At 44.8% G+C, this 26,375-nt stretch overlaps 2 protein-coding genes across 4 annotated transcripts in view; one reads left to right on the top strand and one right to left on the bottom strand.

Annotated features, from left to right (window-relative positions):
- The window catches only part of NTAQ1 (N-terminal glutamine amidase 1), a 73,801-nt gene that overhangs the window by 42,944 nt on the left and 4,482 nt on the right, over positions 1-26,375 (top strand). The window lies entirely within an intron of this gene.
- FBXO32 (F-box protein 32) overlaps positions 16,531-26,375 on the bottom strand; it is a 34,739-nt gene continuing 24,894 nt past the window's right edge. The window contains exons 7-9 of the mRNA XM_045805684.2: positions 23,550-23,732; positions 22,426-22,569; positions 16,531-21,988 (exon numbers count right to left, since the gene is read on the bottom strand). Of these exons, the coding sequence (XP_045661640.1) occupies positions 21,899-21,988; positions 22,426-22,569; positions 23,550-23,732 (417 nt within the window). The 3' untranslated portion in view covers positions 16,531-21,898. The remainder of the gene's footprint in view (positions 21,989-22,425; positions 22,570-23,549; positions 23,733-26,375) is intronic.

The following is a 26,375-nucleotide window of genomic DNA, read 5'->3' as shown; positions in this document are numbered from 1 at the left end:
CACTGCAGTAAAGTCTGCAGTCTTGGCCTGATGACCCATTGCCTCCTCGAGTCTAAGAAATGGCCATATACCACATACAACAAATATTATAATAAGGGCCTGCTTTGTCAGACTCAGTGGCTGTAGGGAGACATTATTAGACCAGACATAAGACTTTTGGTCCTGGAATTTTTTTTTTTTAATGATTTTATTTACTTGCCAGAGAGAGAGAGAGAGCGCGCGTGCGCGCGCACATGTACAAGCAAGGGGAGTGGCAGGCAGGGCGAGTAGCCTGTTGTAGGACTGGATCCCAGGACCCCGGGATCATGACCTGAGCCAAAGGCAGATGTTTAACCAACTGAGCTACCTAGGTGTCCCATGGATTTTTCAATCTAGTAGGGAATACTTTAAGACCCAAAGAAACAAATGAAATCATTACACATTGTAAGAAATGCCACCAAGGAAATAATCAGAGGGTTGAGATACAGAATAATGGAATTGGGACAGGAAAGGGGAGGTCAGATCCTGCTTTGCATGGGGTAGGAAAGGAAGGCTTCCTTGAGTAGGTGGCATTTAAGACCCGGCAGTAAAAAGAGCCTAGGAAGGGGAACAATACAGACAAAGGCTTTGAGGTGGGAAAGAGCTCAACAAGTTGGAGGGGCTCAAAGAGGATGGGTGTGGCTGGAGCATAACAGGGATGGGGAGGGGGCGATGAGATGGGACCAGAAGGATAGGCAGGAGCAGACCATGGAGGATCTTATCCGCTCTTAGTAAGAAATTGGGTTTTATTTGAAGTGTAATGGAAACCCACCAAGGGTCCTAAATAGATGAGTGATGTGATCTGATTTGCCGCTGTGGACTAGACAGAGTAAAAATTCTGTTGAGGGTGGCCTGGACCAAAGACCATGGTGGCTGGAACCAAGCAGTCCTTCCAAGAGGGAGGCTGGATGGTCAGAGACCATAGGATGATGGAAGCAGAGGTCAGAGCTGTGTGGGGCCACGAGCCAAGGAACACAGGCAGCCTCGACACTGCGAAAGGCGAAGAAATAGATTCTCCCCTAAGGCCTCCCGAAGGAACGCAGCCCTGCCAACCCATTTCAAACTCCTGACTTACAAAATTGTAATATAATAAATGTGTTGCTTTAAGCCACCAGGTTGGTGGTAGGTAGTTACAACAGCAATAGGAAAACTTTTACAGCCCCTAAGCCTAAAGAGTGAGGGGAGGGAGGGCGTGAGCAGACCCAGGGAGAAAGCTACAGGAGGGGGTCCACTGACAGCCACCATGGCCTTCGGGGGGGAGGTGACGGCGGAAATAAGTGTTCTCCCTTCACCCTTTCTCACCCCTCAGATCTGTCTTTCTTCCCCTGGCCTCATCGAACCAGAGCCACAGGCAGGGGACCCACAGATGCAGTTCACATGGGTCAACCTCTCAGGCGACAAAGAGGATGGAGAAGGGTGGAGATCTCGAGCAGCAGATGGAAAATATCCAGGCCAGTGTAGGTTGAGTGGTTTGCCCCTTATCTGGAGCTTATAATAAAGCAGGAAGTTTGGAGTGGTTCCCTCATTTATCTGTGCCTTCTGTTTTGTGAGTTCTCTCTAGCAGAACCTTCTCCCTAACTTCTTTGGGTTTTCCTCATATTTTTCTAGTACAGGTATGTGATGTCGGGGCACCTGTTTCTAATGTCTGATCCCTCCTCAGTGTGACGCAGCAAGTTCTCAAAGTAAATGATATGTTAGTTAGTCCATCATTTACTGTAAATATAAGACCAAAACACAGGTTGACATCATAGTATCATGAATGTATTGACGTAAACTTTTTCGTATTTTTTCCTATAACAGGGGTCCCAAAACTTCTGTCCTTGGACTGACTACGTAGGCATTCCCAGGGATGTTTTAAGATTTTATAGATTTGGGGATTCTGTCCTTGGAGATTCTCATTCAGTAAGCCTGGGTGAGGACTGTGAATCTGTTTTCTTTTTAAAAAATGCCCCCAGAGGGACGCCCGGGGGGCACAGTTGGTTAAGCACCCAACTCTTGGTTTCGGGTCGGGTCCTGATCTCATGGGTCATGGGATCGAGCCCTGCATCGGGCTCTGCGCTCAGTGAAAGTCTACTTGAATATTCTCTCCCTCTGCCCCGCCCCATCTCAAATAAGTAAATAAATCTTTAAAAAAATGTGGCCCCAGAGAGTATTGTGAGCCATAGGTACCTAAGATCTAGACTATTTTTTAGGACAAAATGACTACAGACTTAGTTATATATTGTGTGAAAGCAGACCTTTTTTTTTTTTTTTTAAGTTTGAAATTACCTTTTTCAAAAGCTTACTCAGTTCTCCTTCCAGTCAGCTGGATTGTGTTTGGAATTAAATTCACCAAACACAGTTTCATGAACAGAAAATCCACTTCATTAGTGTTAGTCACACTGTATATACGTAATGAACCACCAAGATGTGGCAGCCGCTGGATTAGGCTCTATGGATACCAAGACGAATGAATTCTAATACAGATTTTCAAGGCTTTCATCTGTTGGGAGGGACGGCTCTGCAGACAAATAGTTATAATACAGTGAGATCAGAGCTGTGGTGGAACCATGAGCATAGGGCCGCAGGGATTGGGAGGCGTTGCTCAGAGAAGTCTCTGCAGAAGAGATGACATTTGAGCTGGGCTTTGTAGGGAGAGTAGGAGTTTACAAGGCAAGGAAGGGCATTCCAGACAACAAGAACAGTGCATGCAACAGAGGCTTGAAGCTGGTGGCCAGTTCCAGGAACTGCATGTGGTTTGGAGGAGCTGGAACAGAGGGTGTGTAAGGCTCTTGATGAGGCTTTGGGGAGGCAGGGGCTTTGTGTTGCCATGACAGTGAGCTTGAGTGTTAGACCAGTATGGAAGAGATGCCTTGAAGTGATTTGGAAAATTATTATAAAAATGACGAAAGCAACTCTTGCCAAACTTTTAAATAACTCTGGGTCATTTTATAGTTAAAGAGTAAAAGTCCCCTTTCACGGCTCTCTTCTGTGTCCATCCAAATCAACCCCCCCACCCCCCCCCCCCCAACAGAGAGGTAGCCTTTGTTAACAGTCTGGGGCATCCCCACTGATGTGTTACAAACTTTATTATGTGTATTTTCCTTTTTTTTTGAAGTAGGCTCCACACCCAGCATGGAGCCCAAAATGGGACTTGAACTCATGACCCTGAGATTAAGACTCAGATGCTCAACTGAGCCACCCAGGCACCCCTGTTATGTATATTTTCAAACCTACTGCTGTGGACTGAATTGTGTCCCCCTGAAATTCATATGTTGAAGCCTTAACTTCCAATGTGACTGCATTTGGAGATAGGAGGAAATTCAGATGAAATGAGGTCAGGTGTCTGCCATGTGAGGCCACAGTGAGAAGACGGCTGTCTGCAAGTCCGGAAGAGAGCTCTTACCAGAAACCGGACACTGCCAGGCCTTGATCTTGGACTTCCCAGCTGTCAGAACTGTGGAAAAATGCATTTCTATTGTTTAAGGTCCCAGTCTAGGAGATTTTGTTAACAGCAGCCTGAGACCAAGATACCTGCCAAAAATAGAAAAAAAAAAAATAGTGAAAAGAATCTTCATTTACCTATCCCCCAGATCCAGCAATTAGATATGATTAGATATGTGTCTAGAAGCAATAAGGTGGATGTGTTGGAGGGGTTCAAGCTGGAGATGGGGGAGCATGTTAAGTCCCTCCTGCAGACTTCCAGGCAGGTGATGCTGACAACTCTAGTTGGGGGAGGCAGGGGAGAAGGTGAGGAACCATCAGGGAGAGATTGAAGAGTACAATTGATGGGGTACATGAGTTTCAGTATGAGTCTGTGCTTCATTGACTCTAAGATCCCAGGGATTATAAGGTGCAGGTTGAATTCAAAGATATTAAGAATGAAAAGGGTGTTCATCTTAGAATTGATGAAATGCAGTAGAATTAAAAGCCTGGACCGCCAACTCTGCATGGGAATACTGGACACCAGGTCACAATTTATTGGTGTGTAAAAGAGAAGCAAGATTTTGATATCTGGAATCCTGATACATGGTATGGATTAATGAGTGTGCCTTTTTTATGCTTCCCAAGTTGAACTCTTGCTGTTCTTGATTAAAGGACATGTTTAGGGAATTAAAGAACATGTTTTGGGGGGGGGGGTTTATGTGGTTGGGAACTTAAAGGAGCTCTCAGTTTAACAAAATGCTACCCAGATGTGATGATGTCATTTGCAAGGCCACAGTCATGCTCAGTTTAGAAGCAGCCAAATTCTGTTTATTTAATAAAAATGTGTGTTTTGAATGGTGGTGCTAGGGGACCTGGCCTCCTGCTTCCTATTCTGGGAGCTTTCTTGGGCTTCTAGAGAGAGCTTGGATTCCACAGGCAGATGGAGCTATTATCCTTGTTTTCTCTCCCCAGCGACAGGCCTACAAGCCTGTATTACAGAGGACCAGCATCCCTTGTTTTGGAGCTGGGATGGTTATATAAACACCAAGAGCAAGCATTGCTTGTCCAGGCTATACTTCGAGGACCTGAAATTCCCCTTTGGAGGGCATGGCATCCAAATCAAGCAGGGTACCTGGCTGAGGGGCAGGATGCAGCTTCCCGTAAGAAAGAGCCAGAGGCAGGCTCGAAGGATCCACATGCTAGGGTGGGCCCCTCATACCAGCTAGGGAGCTTGCATCTGCACACCCAGGACTCCCCCGAATGAATTTTTGCCTTTTCTGATTTGAAATAGGATTGAAGAATTCATGCGAACGTTATTTAGAAAGTTCAGCAGAGCCAGAACTCTTTGTTGCAAGTTATTTTAGGACTACATTTTATCGGTCGCTGTTTTGGAAAAAACCACTTTAGCCTTTGTGTTCCCGGGAAGTACCCAGCAAAATTGGCCACTCTAGACCCCTGAGCTGCAGAGTGAGTGCAGGCCCTGGATTCAGGCAGCCTCGGTTTGAATCTCAGTTCTACTTGTGTCTCTGGGCAAGCTGCTTATCCTTCCTGTGCCTCAGTTCTCTCCTCTGTAAAATGGGAATAATAAATAGTACTATTTCATAGAATTGTTGAGATAATCAGGCGTTTAGCCTGCTTAGAACAGCGCCTAGCTATCCAACGTAAGATAACAATAATAACTATAGTATTAAACACTAATAAGTGTTCAGTTTACAGTGCCAGGCACTGTTCTACACAAAATAGCTCATCTACTCCAGCCAGCCATCATCTGAGCTAGGTGCTGTTGTCATTCCCATCTTATAGATGAGGAAATTGAAACAGAGAAAAGTCTATTTGATGTAAGTATTTTTGTGTCTCTGCTGAACCTCATGTAACCCGATTGTAGAATATTAAAATTGTTGGTTCCTATGTCTGAGTCTCCTCCCCCTTAAATATGTGGGCTCCTGAAATATGATGACTCCAGGTGCCTTTTTTCACTTAATAGACCTACTACCAGTCACACAGTAGGTAAATAGTCTTGAGTAAATTGGAACTGGCTGGATGGGAAGTCTCAGTTCATGGTCTCACCATGAAAAGGTTTTTTTTTTCTTTTTCAATATTGGCTCCCAACGATATTATATGGCTCTTCCCGAGGCTTCATGGGAACGGCCCCGTTGGTGACCTTCAGGCCAAGTCCTGCAGCTTTCCAGCTCCTGCTGGTTATTAGCAGTCTCATTCCAGTATGCGAGCCTTAGCCTGGTTAATTTTATAGTGTCTTTCTCAGATCTGAGCTCTCCTCTCTGCCCCACCAGGGCAGGGGAAGCGGTGGCTCTGGGGGCTGCCTGGGTTCCTTGTGGCTGTCCCTCTTCCTGGAGCTTAGGTGAGGGGTGGGAGTGGGAGGGCGGGCACGGGGAGGAGGCAGAGGCTCTTCCTTATTGACTCCAAGAGGAGGTATCTGTCCTCTCCCCATGGGTTGTGGCTGCTTCTCTAGCTAACTGGCTTGTGGTCAGTTCCCTCCGAGGCAGGTTTCTAAAGCTGGCTCTCCTGTGGGCTGTGGGAGCAAGTCCTTCCAAGGCCACTTTGGGAGTCTCTCCCCACACACTTTCCTGCATGGAGATCTGGCTCCAGCGAAACCTTTTCCTCTGACCTTGCTTCAGTCCTCACTCCCATCAGTGGCTGCTGGGGCCACTTACCTGAGAGGGTGGCCTCAGCAGGGAAGATGGCTGAAGCCTAGTTTGAAGCCAGGTTACCTTCTTAGCATCCAGTGCACCCAAGGAAACCTCGCACACCCTCGCATGCCACTGGGCACAGCGCGGGCTGCCTTGCTGCCCCTCTGTCTCCCAGGCCCGTGTCCTCTCCAGGGCTCTTTTCCTTAGTCCCAGGCAACACTTGCAATCCCGTGGCCCATGCAGCCAACCGTAGGGGAATGCAATGCCAGTATTCCATATGGCTGGAACCCCTGGGCTTTATGAATGATTCTCCTGGAGTCCTGGCTGTGACTTAAGGGAAGGGATAGGCTCTTTCCATGAACACTACCCTCCCCTCCTGGCTGAACTCCTCGCTCTTACTCCTTCCCTTATATTGATTCAGGAAAGTTGATTCTGGCCTTTCCAGAAGCCCGTCAGTGAGGTGGCTGGCTCCACCTGTTGGACTTACCATGTCAGGCTACTCAGTGCCACTTGTCCTCTGTGTTGGGTTTTATCCAAAGTTCTGGGACCTCACTGCAGCATTATTCACAGTAGCCAAGGCATGGAAGCAACCTCAATGTCCATTGGTGGATGAATGGATAAAGCATAATGTGTGCGTTTGTGTGAGTGTGTGTGCGCACGCGCGTACTGTGGTGTATATAGACACACGGTGGAATATTATTCAGACACGAAAAAGGAGATCCTGTCATTGGTGACAACATGGGTGAAACTTGAGGGCATCACACGAAGTGAAATAAGTCAGGCAGAGAAAGACAAATACTGTTGGATCTCACTTATATGTGGAATCTAAAAAAGCTGAGCTCACAGAAACAGAGACTAGAATGGTGGCTGCCAGAGCTAGGGGTAAGATGGGGAGCTGTTAATCAGAGGGCACAAACGTCCAGTTACAAGCTGAGTAAGTTTTGGAGACTGTAGTTAACAGTGCTATATTCTATATTTAAAAGTTGCTAAGATCTATCTTATAATCTTAGACAATCTTAGAGATCTTAAATATTCTCACCACACACACACGTGCACACACACACACACACACACACACACACACATTAATTATGTGAGTTGATAGAAATGTTAAGTAGCCTTATTGTGGTAATCATTTCAGGTATACACATGTATCAAATCGTCAAGTTGTACACCTTAAACTTACATGATGTTATATGTCAGTTATATCTGGATAAAGCTGGAGCAAAAACCAAAACAAAACTAGGGATGTTTCCAGTAAAAAGATCTTCCAGAGATAACTTAGGAGATACTTTATTTCCTAAGAGATTCTATGAAGTAGACCATAAAATTTAATATGTATCATTTTCTTTTCTTCTCATATCTGAAGCTATGACTTTGTGAATTGCATGTCTTTGGAAATGAGTCATTGGAAGTTTTTCCAAATTATATACACAGGCAATTTTTTTTTAGCTAAGAAATATGGCACATGTTAGAAATACTTGAAAGACACAGAGGTCCCCAGAGCTGGGAAATAAGGTGACCCATATTAGTGAAACTAGTTAAAATCAATCAACTAGGAAAAAAGAAAAGCAAAATTCTGGGAGCAGAGAAACCCCACTCAACATCCTGTTATAGTCATTATCAAGTTACAGAGGATTGTTCTTGGGGCAGTACCGAACATTCCGAGGTCTCATTTGTCTCGGTGAAATGGGGGCCAGGGTGGGCTGTATGCTTATAGGAAGTTGATAGAAGCTGGACCAGATCACCTCTTCAGGTCTCTGTCAGGTTTAACGTCTTTAAGTCTGTGAAGTTCATGCTTTTAGGGTTGCCTGAATTCAAGGTTTCTCCCCTCCTTTGTTTTGTCTCAAGTTAAAATCGCATTCATGTCAAGGCATTTCCTGGTTGTGAAGCCAGACCTGGAAAGGGGGACAGTCCTAACTAGGAGAGGAGAAGAGAGTATTGTGCTCCTGCATATGAGGGAATGGAAACAAAGCAGTGCTCTGTGTATAATCTATTCCATCTCTCAGTGGCAGGGCTATTAGCACAAGCCAAGATTTCTTGCAGTTATTTGTCGGCAAGTCTTCATCTAATAGCAAGCCCATTTGAATGGCAAGGCTAATGAAAATTTATCCAGGAGACCTCTGGGTATCTGGTGCAGGAAATATGTATTTCACAATGGCTTTTCCTGAGGCACTGTATTAGGTGCTGTGCAGGGAGGATGGCTATAGTGTCATAAAAAGCACACTGGGTTTAGGGTGAGACAGATTTGAGCTTAAGCCATAGCTCTGTGGTTTAGTAACTGTGTGGCCAGAGTATGATGGTAAATGTTGAAGAATCAGCTCTGAAGAAGAAGCAGGAGGAGGGGGAGGAGGAGAAGGAGAAGCAGCGGCAGCTCTGATCTGTAGCTCTTTCTGATTTCTGTGGTGTAAATATTCTCACTAAGGCCAGTTTTAAGTTATGGACATGCCACTGAACGTGGAGGTGGAAAGAGACACACACAGGCAGGTCAGCCCTCATGAGCCAGCTCCAGCATGCCACACCGTGTGATCCAGGACAGATTATTTAAGTTTTCTGAGCCTCCTCAGTTTCCACATCTGTGAAGTGGGATGATACTAGTATACACCTTACAGGGTTGCTATGACAATTAAAAAAGTACGATGTATTTGAAAGCACAGGATTCAATTTATTATTGTTATTACACCTGGGCTTTCTTATTACTTAGGAGTTTATTTTTATTTATTTATTTTTAAAGATTTGATTTATTTTATTTGAGAGAGAGAGTGAGCACGAGCGGTAGGGGGGATAGAGGGGGAGAGAGAGAATGTCAAGCCCCGATGTGGGGCTCAATGTCATGACCCTGAGATCAGAACCTGAGCCTAAATCAAGAGTCAGACGCTTAACTGACTGTGCCACCCAGGCGCCCTTACTTAGGAGTTCATACAATTTAAAAGATTTTTACTCAAGAAATACTCTAACCAATGGAGGTGAATATGTGCTTGTTTTGGGGGCGGGGGGAAGATGTTGAAGAAGAAAAACAAAAAAGAAAACAAAAATACCAAATAACAGTTTCCTCTGAACTACTATATGACTTCCTAAAATTACAAAAGGATGTTTGAGCTAAAAAGGACCTAGAGACTAGCTGAGCCAACATACCTTCATGTTATAGATGAGGAAACTGAGTCAGGGAGCTGAAGTGGCTTCCCAAAGGTTCAGCCTGGTGGGACAGACCCCTGAATAGAGGCCACGGCTGCTGAGTGGCTGTCTATTGAGGGCTCATTCTGGGAGCCCTCCCCTTTTCAGCAGGTGTTTATTGGCTCAAGCAAGAACTTTTCCCTGAAGAGTGATGGGAGAAATGGGGAATCTAGGACTTATATTCACACTGGTCAGGGAAATGATTTGGCTTAATGTTCAGAATAGCTATTTAAACTGATGGTCTCAGGGGCACCTGGGAGGCTCAGTCGGTTCAGCGTCTGACTCGTGGTTTGGGCTCTGGTTGTGATCTCATTGTCCTGGGCTCGAGCCCCATGCTGGGCTTCGCACTTGACAGGGACTCTGCTGGAGATTCTCTCTGTCCCTCTCCCTCTGCCTCTCCGCCCCTAAAATAAATAGATAAATCTTTCAAATAAAAACCAATGGTCTCTGAAGTGAGGTCCTGGAGAGAAAAAATGAAAATTGCCATTGACTGCTTTATTGAAGAGGAAGAAATAAAGCAATTATCCAGGGTTTCTGATGGGAAATAATCTCCTTATATAATTCCATCGAAGGGACATTAATGAAAGGACTACTTGGAGAGGTGTGGGTATGGTTAAGGGGACACAGAGGATGCTGAGGCCCCCAGAGGTGAGCAACAGTGAGCATTCCTTCTCCCAGGCTTGGAGAATGCTTCTCCCGTGATAGCTGGAGCCATGGGGAGGCTTTATGTGGAGAAAGGAAATAGCCCCTGTCAGAGACGAGTGGCCAGCCAGGAGGGAGCGAATGAGAAAGACCCCAGATTCTCTCTTTCTCTGCTCCCTGGTCTCTGCTAGCACCTCCCATTGGGCAAACCCAACCACACACCAATCCGACGGCAACAGACCCTGGGAGATGCAGCCCTTTTCGGTCAGCCCTCGGGGGCACGGATCTGTGGGGACAGACAGAGAACCAGCACAGAAGCTTTACAAATATTCAGTATCCGGATTACTAATGGTCTTCCGTGTCCACCTGTCAGACATCGAGTGTCGTGTCAGTACCTGAGGCACCTTGACCGCAGCGCAAAGCGGAGGCGGTGGTGCCCTCAGTCAGTCGTCTGTTTTCGGTGTGTTGTAACATACTGCAACTTCTGTGTGCCTGGCTACATGGACTTATGGATTCTAGCATCTAGTTTTAAATTACATCTCACAAAATGCACAAATGCTTTAGGAACGTTCTTGCAAAGACACAGCAGAGTGAAGATAGTACAGTTGCACATAAAGGAACAAGGAAGTGTCAGCACTAACACGGCTCTTGCTAGGACGGCCTCTCCACGGGCTGCGGTGTCTGCTACAATGGCAAGCTAACGAAAGCCAACCAAAAATTGGCTTGAAAGTTAAAAATGATCACAACTATTTGAAGTATGGGTTTATATCCATCTTTACTAATGTTGACTGTCCTCCTAAGTGTTCATTATGCTTTGAAATATTAATGATAATAATGCGTGCCTATACTTTTTAAAAAAGATTTTATTTATTTATTTGAGAGAGAGCAAGACAGCAAGTGTGAGTGTCGGGGAAGGGGGCAGAGACAGAGAATCTCAAGCAGACTCCCTGCTGAGTGCGGGGCCAACATGGGGCTCGATCCCACGATGCATGAGATCATGACCTGAGCTGAAACCAAGAGTCAGACGCTCAACCGACTGAGCCACCCATGCGCTCCTGCCTGTATTTAATAAATACACATATATTGGGTTTATGCTAAAAATGTTTACTGATGGGATGATAGGACACCATTGATTTAAACAATAAGCAAAAGCTACAACTGTGGTAATTATGCCTCTCTTTATGGACAGTGAAGGCTGCGTGGTTTTTCGGCCTAGAGCACATAATGCAAAAACAAAATGGAAAGTAGCCTTAGTGAATAATAATAATGAATGTTTATATAAAACTTACTATGCGTTAAGCACTGCTCTAACCACATGGAATGTATTAACCACTTAAAATGCATCAAGTCAGGGACTCCTCACAGCAGTTCTGTGATGCAGGTACTGTTAACATCCCATTTGACGTATAATGGGACTGAGGCATGTCAAGGTTGAGCAGTCTGTCTGATATAGCAAGGAGGAGGCAGGACAGAGTTTGACCCCAGGCAGACTGGCTTCAGATTCTTTGCTCTTGATCCCTGTGCTAGGCTGCCTCTCTGAAGGAAGTAGGGGCTTCTTGGAATAATTTTGAAATTAAGACAAAACTATCACCTCACACCTGTCAGAATGGCTACAATCAATAACACAAGACACAATAGGTGTTGGTGAGGATGTGGAGAAAGGGGAACCCCTATGCATAATTGGTGGGAATGCAAACTGGTGCAGCCACTGTGGAAAACAGTATGGAGGTTCCTCAAAAAGTTAAACAGAGAACTACCCTATGATCCAGCAATCACACTAGTAGGTATTTACCCAAAGAACACAAAAATACTAATTCAGAGGGATAAGTGCACCCTGATGTTCATAGCAGCATTATCTACAACTGCCAAATTATGTCCATTGATGAATAAAGAAGATGTGGTCCATATATACAATGGAATATTAGTCATAAAAAGGATGAAATCTTAGCATTTGCAAAGACATGGATGGACCTAGAGAGTATTATGCTAAATGAAATAAGTCGGAGAAAGACAAATACCATTTGATTTCACTCATATGTGGAATTTAAGAAACAAAACAAACCAGCAAAGAGGGAAAAAAGGGAGAGAGAGAGAGAGAGACAAACTAAGAAACAGACTCTTAATTGTAGAGAGCAAGCTGATGGTTACCAGAGGAGTGATTGGGGGGATGGGGAGATAGGGATGGGGATTAAGGAGAGCACTTGTGATGAGCACCAGGTGATGTATGGAAGTGTTGAATCACTATATTGCACACCAAAGCTGATATTACACTGTATGCTAACTAACTGGAATTTAAAACCTTGAAAAAAAATAGCTGACGTGTTGACTGGGTGCTAGCAGATATAGAAAGGCTCACATTTCTTTCACACACAAAAAAGAAAAAGCTAAATATAATTAAAACAATTGAATGTCAGTTTAAAAAGTACAAAGAGAGGGGAGCCACTCGCTTTTATGTGGGGTGAGGGTGACTATTTTGCCGCACTCTCCGGCATCTGCCAAATATGATTTCTCAGGATGTGGTACTTGGCTGACAGCCCCTTAGAGCCACTAGATTCTGCTCGCTCTCAGGGTTTTCTCTCTTTCCCTCCTGCCCTCTGAAGCCTTCCTGCAGACTTTCCTTGCCTTGTTCTCTTTCTAGGAGCATGTACTAGTCAGGGTTCTCCAGAGAAACAGAACAAATAGGATTCATCTCTTTCTCTCTCTTGCTCTGTCTTTCCCTCTATCTCTATATAGACATACACAGCCCCCCCCACTCTGTGTGTATATCTGTATAGATATATTTTATTTCTTAAAATCTGTCAATTTTCTATCTATCTATCTATCTATCTATCTATCTATCATCTCTCTCTCTCTCTCTCTCTCTCTCTGTCTCTAAGGAACTGGCTCACACAGGTGTGGAGCTGGCAAGTCTGTAATTGTAAGGAAGGCCGGCAGACTGGACACCCAGAGAAGAGCTGATGTTGCAGTCCTGTGCCCAAAGGCAGTCTGGAGGAAGAATTCCTTCTTTCTGGGGGCACATCAGCCTTTTCCTCATAAGACCTTCAACAGTTGGCTAAGGCCCACCCACCCGGTCGAGGTTAATCTCTTTTACTCAAGGTCTCCCTATCTAAATGTTAATCGTATCTAGAAACTACCTTCACAGCAACATCTGCATTGGTGTTTGACCTAACAAATGGGTACCATGGGTTAGCCAAGTTGACTCAACATCGATCATCACAGTTTGTTGAAAAGACCTGGGGTTCACTGAGTGTTTGTTAATTTTTGAGAACAATGACAAGGCTCAGGCCCTGGGACCCCCAGGGAACACAGAGCATCTCTTCAGTTCCCTTCAAAAGGGAAATCGGCCCAACCTTCAGTGTTTTAGTGTTTTGTTTCATTGTTTTTTTGTTTTTGTTTTTTTTTTTCTCCAAGAAACCTATTGACAGCACCAAACAGGCTTGGGTGGTAAGTCCTGGTCTCTGGCTTTCAAGCCACAGTCCCTGGCTTATAGATTCCAGAGGAGTCCTTGTTTATACAGATGCAGGAAGAGTATGTTGTGGGCTTGTGTCTTATCCCACATCGTTCCTTTTCAGAAGCATGAACTCAGTCCTTCCTCTCTGGATTCCTCTGGTCCTTTGTACATCAGTCAGGGTACTTGGCACTTTGGATCTTGTGTTGTAGTTGATGTACCTTCTCTTGTGCCTCCCAGCCCCCCCCACCCCCTAACCAGACCTACAAAAGTCCTTAAAGTCAGGGGTTGGGCTCACATTTCTGAGTGTGAGCTCCCGTGCCAGGACACTGCTGCTTCGTAAACATGGCTTCTTGGAGAGACTAGGAAACGCTGATCCTCTGTGATGTTTCTTGGGCAGCAACGTGATTGGCATTAACCTCCATGAAGTCTGTCACGGGCAGGAGACAACTTACACCTACCACAGCGGCAGCCAGAGCTCTCCTGTCCAGCCTTGCAGGTCACGTGCACAGGCGGTCAAAATAACTCCTGCTGCTGAATTAGGCTCTAAAGACAGTCGTGCCTTTCATTTGCAGACAGACCCTCACTCAGCTTGGGGGCGGGGGAGCCGAAGGGTCAGGACTGATAGCTTTGTAGGACAGGCGAGTGAATCTGTCGCATTAATGGTGTTGGTTCCTGTTACTGCTGTCACCAATTACCACAAATTGAGTGGCTTAAAACAATGCAGATCCATCAGAATTCTGGGAAATTTGACCCAGGTCTCACTAGGCCAAGTTCAAGGTGTTGGCAGGGCTGCGTTCCTTTCTGCAGGCTCTGGGGGAGAATCGTTGCCTTTTCCTGATTATAGATGGTTCTGGTTCCTTGGCTCGTGGCCCCTTTCTTCTCCCTCTTCAAAGCCAGCAATGGCGGGAGGGCCCTTTGTCTGTCACATCACTCTGTCCTCTTGTGCCTTTCTCTTGCACTTTTAAGGACCCTTGTGATTGGGTTCACCCAGGTAATCTGGGATAAATCTCTGTCTCAAAGCACTTAATCACACCTGCAGAGTCTCCCTTGCCATGTAACATAGTCGCAGGACCCGGGGATTGGAATGTGGACATCTTTGGCGAGTCATTATTCTGCCTACTGTAGTAGCCTTATGATTCCATTTAAAATAAGTAATTAGTGTAAGATATGATTTTAAATGGAAAGGTATAGTAATTTCACTTGTTGTAACAATGCTAGAGTTTTTGAGACCTATTTATGCTTAATTTATTAAATTTACAAGTTATTAATTTACCTGGGAATGTTTTGCTTATTAGGATTGAAGCTTCCCTGAGCAGGTATTTGAAGTGCTTATATAAAAAAAAGCAAATGTGTTAGATTTATAATTGTAGTTTTAACATGTTTAAAGGAATTTTCTTTTTTTAAAAACATTTATTTTTTGAGAGAGAGAGAGAGAGAGAGAGAGAGTAAGCATGGGGATAAGCATGGGGAGGGACAGAGAGAGTGGGAGAGAGAAACTTTAGCAGACTCCCAGCAGAGCTCAGAGCCCCACGCAGGGCTCGATCTCACAACCCCCAGATCATGACCTGAGCCAAAACCAAGAGGTAGACGCTTAACCGACTGCACCACCCAGGGGCTCCAAGGAATTTTCATTAGGTGTAGAAAAGGAACCTGTTTTTTAAAGGGACTTTAGTTTGTTCAATTTGAGTTTATCAAACAGTAATAAAAGCCCCTCTTATTTTGTATGAAAATTTACTAGACTTGTAAAGATGTAGTTGAACTTAAACTTTAATGAACACTAAGTCTTCGCATTTGTTACTTTTTCAACTACATTAATTTTTAACCAAGAAGCTATAAATAGTTCTGTCTATGCCCATAAATGCACACTGATTCTTATTTGAGTGGAGGGTAAGCATGTGATCAGTGAGACTTTCACCAAAAGCATTTTGTGAATGTCTGTGTGCGTTATTAATTCATTCAGCCCCAGCCCTGTGCTGGGTACTACACACAGCCCCAAATAAGACTACAATGTAGCAAAGTCTAGATGCAGGAAAGTGTTATGGGAGGTGAGATTTACTCAGTCGGAGGAAGCATTAGGGAGGAGCTGGCCATAAGGAGCAATAGATGCTTATCAGACAGAAGTAGGAGAAGAATATTCAAGGTAGATGGAGCAGCCTGAGTGATGAATGCATGGGATATTTAGTGAGTGCTGAGCTTTTGTGATCCTGGTGGAAATTAAAAAAAAAAAAATCTGATTCGTCTAATGTGCCTTTTATGTTGTTTTCGGATGGAGAGTTAGCGGCAGGATCAGGGTGTGTTCCAGAGTAAATGTATTATTAATTCAGCCAGCACGTCGGTCACCTGAGTGCATCACACCTAAGCAGAGATGCAGAGAGCAATGTTGCTTGGGGAATCATGATTGTTAGCGTTTATGGAACACGTGTGGTGTGCCTGGCTCCATGCCTTTTACTTGCATTAGTTCACTTAACCCTCACAACCGTAAGTAATAGATTCATGATCACCATTTTGGAGTCTTAGAAATTGAGACCTACAAGAATTAAGGGGACAACGGTCACACTGTAGGTAAGCGGCAGGACCATAATCTGAACCTTGCTCAAGCCAGTCCCTCTTTCTGGAATGCTTCTGACCTCACTCTTCTGCAGCTGGCTCTTTCTTACAGTTTAGGTCTCAGCCTCTCTTTTGTTGGAGAGACCCCCAGTTCAGCCCGTCCTAAGCAGGTTCCCTTCTTATTCTGCATTTCAGCCCCTTGTTTATTCTTACCGTAGCATTTCTTGTGAATTAAATATTTTCCTACTTGCTTTGTTTATGTGTTGTCTTTACTTTTCCTACTAGAATCTAAATTCCATGAAGGCAGGCATTCTGTCTTGTTCACTATCCTATTCTCAGTGCCTTGCACAGGGTCCAGTGTATAATAGCTGTTCAGTAAATATCTATTGAATAAACTGATACTGATTTCACAGCTCATTGTAGTAGACACACAGTAAGTGGGACTATCCCATTTAAGCATAATGCTGTGTTATTGACTGAGGTTGGTATTCAGCAGCAAGCTTATTTTTTGACATATTCCTAGAAATTTTATAACAATGATAAGTTTCTGGGACAAGGAATCTAAGCCTCATGAGGCAAAAGATAAGCATACTCAGTATGCTAAAAAGCCAACTCGAATTGGCCCACACCAAAAATGCACCAGTGTGTTGTTGGAAAAACATTTATTGTAATTCAGTGTCAAAAAATTTTTATAAAAATATGCCACCGTCTGGTACAAACAACTATAAAAAAAATCAATTCATCATGCAAGGAAAGTGTGCAAATAATTTATACAGAAGGACTTAGCTCACACAATATTAAATAAACATCTTCGCATGTAATGAGACTAACCTTATACTTTTAGTTACATGTTCAACCCCTATAGCATTTTTTATTAAAAGGAGTAAAGCTTCTAAACTTAGGACATGGACTTCAATATACACCCCCTTTAGCCACGGTTATTGGCACTTGGTAGAATAAAGATGGTGCCAAGAGCTCTCAAGCGTAGAGCAATCCTTGGAGCCTTCTGTTTAACAGACTTGTGCATCGTTAATTAAACAAACATTGCTGTACTCAAAGACAGAAAAAGTCATGTTCAAACTCCAGAAGTAATGTTGTAGCAGATGGAGTTTTAAGAAGTTCGGAGATTTGGAGCAGCCATCCATTTTTGGACAAATGGAGCAGGGCCAGAATTGTGGGAGATTTCTCAGGAAGCTTTGTTTGCTGAGTTCAGGGACACTTGGAAAAATGTCCAGCAGACAAAGTCACAAATATCTGTGGCCCCTCGCTCCTTGCTGTCTCTTGGAATAATCCCTCTTTGCTTAGTAACGATGAGGTTTGGCAGAGAATGGGAGGGTCCCCCTGGGAAAGGAACTCACCAGATCTTATGGCAGGTGTTGGAGGATGGGGAGATGAAGGGTATGGATTAAATGTACTTCTTAGTCTGAGAGGAAATACTGGCTTGGTTATCATCAGAACCTCAGTTTTTAGAAAGCAATCCTGCTGCTCAGCCATTATCTACCTGTCTTAAGGGCCACTTTTGTAATTAAAATGTAATTACCTGGGGAAAAGTGGGTTTGTCAAAACATGCTGCTTGCTCCGTGGTGAGCAGGTTGTACTCACTAAAATGCTCTACTCTCGCAGCAGGGTCAGAGGTTCCTAAAATGTTAAGTGGCTCCAGGGAGAAATGTTAACTTCTCCATGGGGAACCAGGGACTTAAAATATTTGGAAAAGATAATGGCCGGATGCCTAACACTGGACCCTCACGCTTGCCTTCCACAGTGAAGGTGTTGAGAACAATCAGGCAAGTGTCATGTGTCTCCAGAAGATACCAATGTATGCTGGGTCGGGGGCACAGAGTCAAGGCCTCAGAAAGTCCTGGGTTCATACTCAGGTCTACCACTGAGTACCACATGGACTCAGACATGTCCCCTGAATATTCTGGACCCACTACCTCATGCTGAAAGGCAGAAGGAATTCCAGACTCCACCATCTTCAATATCTTGAACTTCCCTTCCAGCACTAAAGTCTGGGATGGGAGTTTCCTTCCTTTGGGAAGCCACGGAGGGTTTACTCTCTTTAACAAAACAGAGAAGAAAGCATCTAAAGAAAATGTTGAGTTTAAAGGAATTATGATCTTGTTTACTGAAGACATCAAGAGCCCAAGATATATCAAAGAGCCATGTCTTTGCATTTGTCTAGAGGTTTGGGGTGTTTCTGAGGTCTGTTTAAACACTAGGATTTTAGGCCAGCATCCAGTCAGGAGGATGGTTCACAGACTCAGATAGTTGGAAACAGATTAAAAAAAAACAAAAAAAAAAAAACCACACACACACACACCCAGATGTCCACATAGAAAATGTTGATACAGTTTAGTTAAAAAAAAAAGTCACACATAAAATTACAGTTAAAAAAATTCACACATAAAATAGAGTGCATAGCAAAACATTATTGCCCTATAGCCTGGCAGAAAAATATAAACTCAGGTGCGTATTTTATGATAAACATTGTATTCAATGCTACAAACGATATATTGTTGAACATGTCTTGAAATGATTGACCTGGTAAATCACACCACTTGCTTAGACAGATGAAATTCTAAGCTCTCCCTCGTCTCCCACACAGAAACAACAGAAAAAAGGAGCCTCTGTTAAATTGTAAGCTCCTCATGAAAAACGCTTTTCGAATCCACAGAGAATCGTGGCAGTAACTCGGTACCTGCTTGTTACGTTACTTCCCCATCACCCAGCCAAGCCCACCGTTGTATCGAGTATTGAGGAGTATCGGCCCAGCCCGCCTCAAATAGCTCCTCCAGGCCACTTCAGTGTAAAGGTGATCGTCACTAAGCAAATGCCATCTCACGACTGACACCCTGGGGGTGTTTTCACTCTGTAGTTTTGCCACTCGCCTTCCCAAGCTACTGATCCATCTACTCGAAGTAATAGCATTAAGTAATCATGCACTGTAGTTGAAGGGGTCATTGGACTTTTTTCTGGATCTTGCTATGAAGTGAGCACTCACATATTCTTTCCCTCAATGTTGTGCCTTACTCTTAGGACACTCTGGGCTCGTTGCTCACACACCTTTACGTTGGACCTGATCATACCTAACATCCCTGTGGACTTGGGCTCACTCACATTGGCCTGGGCACCCTCCTTCCTTCTCTGGAAGTCCGAATTACTTCATGGTTGACATCAATTTCAAATTCTACATTACAGGGGTGGGAGTGGTTAGGTAGGTACAGCAAAGAGGGGAGCCTTCTATCTCTTCCAACAATTTCCATTGTCCTGTCCCTCTGGCTTTTAGACCAGCAGTTTTGAGACAGGGATTCTTTGTTTTTGTTTTTTACGTGAGGTTGTTCCCAGAGGGTTTGCCAATAGAAATTCTAAAGAAGATTAGTGCCCAGGGAACGAGAATTTTCTTTTTCACTCACTTTACTTATATAGGAGGCTCTGGCCATGCTTAACAGCTGCCATGTGGTGCCAACACAGGTGCTCTCACACGCTCTCTTCTTCTCCTTGCCTTCACACAAACCACAGCATCAAAGATTGGCCATTTCTATTCCTTCCCCCATCCCTCTCCACCTGCCATTTCCTTTCTTAGTCTCGTCTGCCAATGAAAGAGAACCACAAATGTTGGTTTCTTCTCTTTTTTCCTTAAAAATTTTCCTCTACTCTGTCACACACCACCCCCCAAAATGCCAACAGAGATGGGTAGAACCCGGAGGCACCGTCAAGGGAAACATCTCAGAAAACCATCACCCTACCCCTTGTGGTAGGGGTCATCTCGCACATATGCGCCTCACTGCCTGGGGTAGGACATGAATCGCGGGCATTGCAGATAGTCCAAAGGAGACTGGTTTGCCAGTTTTGTGCTGACGGTCTAAGCAGGCAACATTTCTGGGACTGCAGACCTGAGGGTGCCTGGGAGTTTCCACCTCCCTGATCAGCGTGAAGGGGTGGAGGTCACGAGTTGATGGACAGACGTGGAAGGCCATGAACGCCTACCCTAAAAATGTCAGAGTCAAAGATCCAGAGATCTCACCATAACAATCAACCCAGCTCTGCCCCACATCTTTCAGGAAGCTGAGACCTTTGAGAGAAGTTGTCTGAAATTCTAGAAGTGCCAGTATTTTTTTCCACCATCTATAGGCCCTGCATTCTCAGTGTGACTTTGACTCAGGGGGAGGAAAGAGCAAAAAAATCCCATTAGGTATTATAGGGCTCTGGAAGCTCAACCTTACCCAACAAGATCCTATTCTTTAATGTTTAATTCTTCTCAGTGGGGAGAATTTAAATGCAATTTAATTTTTTCTTCTGATGGGGGGGTGGAGATAGTGAAAATAAACATGGAGATACCCTGGTGTGTAGGCACAGACACTGTAAAGTGAGGAGGGTTGGCGGAGAGTTGACTTCTCTGCAGCGTGCTGGTACTGGGGCTGTGCCTGAGGGAAGGCAGGAAGGGGCTCTGCATCGCCAGCTGGTTTCTGTACATGCTTACCCATCTTTCCCCTCCCCAGTCCACCCCGACGTTCAACCCCTAAGGATACACTGTTCTTCACTGTGAATGTGAGCAAGTTCCTATTTCTGCTTCACTTATTTGCCAAGGGCATGCAGGGTGGCAACTTTATTTGCAAAAGAAGAAGAAAAGCACAAAGCAAATACAACTGCCAAAATATGTACATTGTTGTAGAAAAGCAAAGTTCTATAAAAAGTAAAAAAAACCCAAAAACATCCCCTACCCCATCCCAGGAATATTTGACAATGAACTCATGAAGTCCTGAGATTTCCTTTCTTCCACAGTTACCTGGTGAAATTTGCCTAGCAAGATCCCCAGGGGTGTGGAGCAAGTTTAGGGATGAACTCACAGTACTGCTGTTCCCTATGATTAGAACTCCAGGCTTCATCTTGTCATCCTCGCAAGAAGTCCTAGCTTAGGCTGAGTAAATTTTGATGTTGGGCATAAAGAAAAGAAAGCTCCTCGGCTCATCACCTGCCACGAGGGACAGCAGCTAGTGCAACGTTTAACTGATACATAAAACCTGTTTTACAAGCCTTTATCAGCACTCTGGCTCCCGGCAGTCCACAGATAACTCGCTTATCCGTGAAGATATTCTGGGAAGCCCAGACAAGCTGAGAAGTTAAACAGGAATAAGAAAGTCTTCACAGCTATTGGGTGACTCATTCTATCTTTTCTGCGGTAGGACTTCCTCTGGGACTTATGTTGCCCCGAATGAGCTACAGTATGAAAGGAAGAAAAAAGGCATATGTGCTGTAGAGTTGTTCTAGAAAGGAGGCAACTCCAAAGAGTGCCTATTCGCCTAAAAAGGAAGTCTGAAACATGATGAGGATTGCCTCCAGGATCCCTTCCTATTGAAACCACTTTCATGTGATGAAAAACCAAGAAAAAAAAGACACTGCCTACTGGACAATGCACTTTGTCGAAGGGAGCGCTGCCTCCTTTCCGAGGTAGACTATTGTGTGATATATTCGCAAGAGAAGGCCCTATGCCCACACAGGTTTAAGATAGGTGGTGCTTCCTTTGCCTTTTTAAAACACTCCCCCCCAATGGAAACCAAAGCGCAGGGATTTCGCATATGTCGCCGTCTTCTCTTTCTTTAAGCAAATTTTCACATTGTAAACAGAGTGTTCTGTCTTGCATTCGAGTTCTGCCCTTTTCTTCCACATCCCTAGGGAACTACCAAGGAGTTTCAGTGAACATGAGGAGAATTCCACTTTCACCGATGAAACTGAATTCCTGCCCTTACAGTCTTGCCGGCAAATAGTTAGGAAAAAAGTTTATTTACAATATTTCTGCTTTTCCATACCAGTTCTAACGAGCAGTCCGTATTCTCAAACTCCCAGTCGGCAACTGCATCTCTCCCCTTCCAACGTCCTCTCAGTGACTTAGCTCAGAAGTTTTGAGCCAACGTTTCAAATGTACACTATTTACAAATGAAGTGTCCAAGCTCTGTATTCCCAGCCATCCGATCAGCTGGGGGAACCCTGCGGAAGTGCTGTCACATGCTGGGATTCAGAACTTGAACAAGTTGATAAAGTCCTGGGGTGAAAGGGAAACGGAGCAGCTCTCCGGGTTATTGGCCGTGCACGGGTGGTCAGTGCCCTGGAAAGGAACGTCATGGTTTTAGGTTTGAGTTCTCAGAAGCATCTCGTTGGCTTGTAGCCCCGTGAGGCTGTGCCCAACCTCAAAACAGCATTCCTCTGTCAAGAATGCCATAAGTTCTGCAAAAATTAAAGAGCTCTGTGTGTGTGTGTGTACCTGTGCACAAAGAGATGGGAGAATTTGCACGTGGGTGAGATGTACAAAACACACACACACACACACACACACATATATACATAAAAATAGGGGTGGAGGAAATTAAGGTCTCTCAAAGTTTTTCTCTGCAGGGACTGAATTAGAGCTTCCTACACCTTCAGCGGGGGCTGCAGTAGTGAAGAGCAGGAAAGAAGTGGGAAGGGCTTCCGCATGGCAATGCCGGTGCCTTTGGCTCTTAGGGGCTGGGTAGGGGTCTGTGGCTGCCACCCCGAGGGACATACCTTCCAGGAAAGAATGTGACAGTGTCTGCAAAGCTGAAGGGTGTCTCCATACTGCTCTTTCCGTGGGTAACATCGCACAAGTTTAAAATACATCTTCTTCCAATCCAGCTGTCCTTTGTCTGACAAAATTAATCGCTTGCGGATCTAAATTGCAAACGAATACAGATAATTGCAAACGACTGCAGGAGAGTTCATCAAGAAGATGGTTTGTGGTTTTGTTTTTCTGAAAAGTTCTGTTCCCACCCTCCTTCCCCCTTTTTCATCTATGCCCTGCAGTTGCCAGGGAAAAAATAGCCAAGATAGAAAGAGTCCTTCTGAGCTCTACCCAGTGAAGTGGTAGCTTTTACCAGTCCTTAAACGAAACAGGGGGCTGGTGACATCTTACTAGTGACCTCTACTCCATTGTATTTGGATGGTCCTTTAAAGTTTAGGTGATTTCAATAAACACCTTCAATCTTTTCTTTGCTGTAGACTTGAGTGATTATTTCCAGGGAGACGCAGTCACTGCTTGGCACAGTGGCTCTATTTTATATCTAAATATTAGTGGCTTCATGAATAGAACTTGTTGAACTCACACATCTATATAAAGAAGGTGGAAAAAAAATCTGAAGCAGCATGACGAGGGGAAAGAGGCCCAGAGCTGGTGTCAGAAGCCCACAGTTCAAATTTACATTCAAGGCGGTTTCCTTCCCTTCAGAGCCATTTCCCTAGTTTGTGGACTGAGTCCCCTCATCTGTTTAAACTGAGCATAAGGATACCTACCCCAGCCCTGGGTTGTTAGACTAAAATGAAATAATATCTATAAATCTCCTTAGCTGTAAAATATAAAGGGAAGTTATTTTTGTAAGTTACTCTGTTACAGAAGAGGGAGGACTGGTGTCACTTTATGAATGTCTAAGAGCAATTTGTGAAGTGTGCATATGGGTTAAGAATGTAAGTTTTTTTTTTCCCGCATGAGAATCACATACATTATTTAGAAACTCCTCGTACTGTTGCTCTCTAGTCAGCTGGGAAGCCCTGGAGGGTGGGCACTCACGCTTCAAGCTCGAGAAGAATGCCAAGGCAGTTTGGGGGGGGGGTAACAGGGAAGGGAGAGGAGGGACTGCCTGCGGGGCCCCCCTGACCTGCCGCTCCGAGAAGTGGTACTGGCAGAGTTTCTTCCACAGCAGCCGGTCCTCGCTGAGCACGTGCAGGTCGGGGGCCACCTGGCCCAGGCTGACCAGGTCACGCCCATCACTCAGCCGCTGCATGATGTTCAGTTGTAGGCACAAAGGCAGGTCGGTGAAGGTGAGGCCTTTGAAGGCAGGCTGTGGGGAGAAGGATGAGGTTAAGGTGCAGGTTGTGGGGGGCGGGCAGCAGATCACCAGGTGACACTCTCCAGGGAATCAGCTGTCCCCTTGTCCCCCACCCTCAAGCTGGTTGACTGATCGCAGATCGAAAGCCACAGTTCTCCCCGCCCTAAGGGCAGAAACAGGACCTGTGGCTGAGGACCCACAGGAATAGCCTGGAACAGCTCGGGCGGAATGGTGCCAGAGGGACTTTCCTAAGTTTCACAAAGCTTTATACTTGTAACCATTCTGCAAACAGCACATGTTGGATTCTTGTGCTCCAATCAGTTTGCTCAGTGACCAGATTCACTACGTTCCTAAAGGGCTTTGTGCCCTGACAGAGTGCCCCCCCCCTGCCACCTGCGCGGGCTTTTCCCATCGCCCCTCCTGACCGTGATCCCTCCAGGAAGGTTTTCTTGCCTGTGCCCAACACGCTGCCCCCCCCTCCCCCCCCCCCCCCCGCCGCCTCTCTGCCCGTCCGAACGGTGTGCTTCCTCAGATCCAGTTTATACTTATTTCCTCTGAAAGGGAATTTCTTTTCTGCTTTTTGTGGGTACTCCAGGCCTCTTTCACTGCATCTTCCTGGAATTTCTATGATCTCTTCCGGGGACTTTTTGAACCAGCCCCTTTTTGTTATGTAATGCAAACCGTTTCCAAAAGGAAACTTGAATGGAACATTCCTGCTGGAATGTAAGGTCCATGGGGGCAGAACTTTTTGTCTTTTTTCATTGCTGTGTCCTTTGTGCCTAGAAGAGTGCTTCTCATACAGTAGGTGCCCAAAAAATATCTGATGGATGAACGAAACCCTCATAATTAAGTAGGTATAAAACAAAAAGAAGACCTGTGCTTGTGTGTATTTGTGTACGTGTGTGTGTGTGTCCTTTACGAATGGCTGGCCCAGAACCTTTTGGCGTAAGTGCCCCAATCCATCAGAACATCTCTATTCAAACCTAGGGCTCCATGGAATATTTTCAAAAACTCTGTGGCTAATCCACTGGCAATCCATCAGGAGCTGCTTCTGCTATAACCCTGAACTGGTATTTCATTGCTGAATTTTATATTTATTATTTAAATTTTGATGGGCTCATGTTATCCCACCCACACCTAACTCCTTGAGGGTGGGGTCAAATGTCATACCCCTTGCAGACAAGGCCAGCACAAACCACCTCTTTTGAGGCACTGGGGTTGGAACAGGTTCATTAGGCTGGCAAGAGGTTCAGAAACATAAGCAAATAATGATAGAACAATATGTTAAGTGCTATCAAGGAAGTAAGCCCAGAGGGCTCTGGGAACTACTGGTGCAGAGGAGGTCCTCACTAGTATTTACTGATAGGTCTTGAACAGCAACTGATGCTGCCATTTGGATAAGGAGTCAGCATGAATCACCTGAGACTGGGGTTCTTTGTTTTTCTCATGCTAGACCCAGGTGAGCTCTTGATTTTGGACTACTGCCATTTTTAACTCAGTGCTCTGTCACCTCTGGGGGGCACAGGAAAAAATATAGGATGAAGAAGCCCTTCCTTAGCTCATAGGAAAATATCCTGTCAATGGGTATTGAGTCCTCTCCTCAAATTTTTAGGGAACTACTCTGTTCAAGGCACATCAGAGCCCATGTGCACAGGACTCCAGGGGGGACGCGTGGTTTCACCAATCCCCACGTGTGTCCTCTGCAAAGCAGGACAGGTATGTAGAGGAAAGGTGGGAAGAGGCCTGGGGCCTTGGGAAGCCGGACTATGGAGAAGAATGGGAGGTGGCATGAGAGGAACACTGGAAGGACAAGCAGCAGATCTGGATCCCAGGTGCCCTTGGGAACTCTGGGTCTCAGTTTCCCCATGTCCAAAATGAATTGGCTTAGAAGACTCTGAAGGTCCCTTCCAGCTCCAACAATCTCAGATTTGGATCAGCTTCAGCCTCTTAACTCATCAGAAGTGTCTATGACTTGACGGTTTAAATTGTTCAGGCTGCTGGGCTGAACTTTAAATTGTTTGCAAAATTCAGGACTTTCGCCGGACCGCTGAAGGCTCTAGACCTATTTGTCGTTTATCATCTGCTGCTGATCATATGAGCTAATAAAACTGCCATGAAATTTTCTTTTTGTTTCCAGCACTTCAAAGCATCTACTTTTTTGGTGAAAACTCCCAGGCCAATTATTACATGAACTCCTATTAAAGTCCACTTGGCAGAGTTCACGCTCAAATTTTCAAACCTGAACCTTTCCAAAATCCTTGCCCAGACCCCATGCTGAGCCCTTACTCCTGATAAATGGTTAACTGCTTGCATGCCTTCTTCTTTTTGAATATAAACATATAAAAGAACAATAAGTCAATCAAGCACTTGGCTGTAATCCTTCTATAGGCATCCTGCCCTCTATCTGCTTCAAAACACTGCCTTACCCCAAATGCTGCCTTACCCATAGTGATTCTATTTGACTTCTCCCCCTTCCAAGCCAGTTCTCTTTGTTTCTCTTCCCCTTCATCCTTTATTCTATTAATTATTTTTGCCAATAAAAATTGGCTCCATAGAATTAAATATGAAATTTTGAAGGAAGACAAGATTGTATGCCGGGAAGATACTGCTAGAACTTTGGCAAATAGAAAGCAATTACTGTAAATGTCACCTTAA

This window comes from Ursus americanus, chromosome 9 (assembly GCF_024610735.1).
Source record: "Ursus americanus isolate L20-20 chromosome 9, mUrsAme1.1.p, whole genome shotgun sequence".
Taxonomy (NCBI): Eukaryota; Metazoa; Chordata; class Mammalia; order Carnivora; family Ursidae; genus Ursus; species Ursus americanus.
Note: the sequence above shows the minus strand (reverse complement) of the source record. Positions and strands in the feature narration are given on the sequence as shown.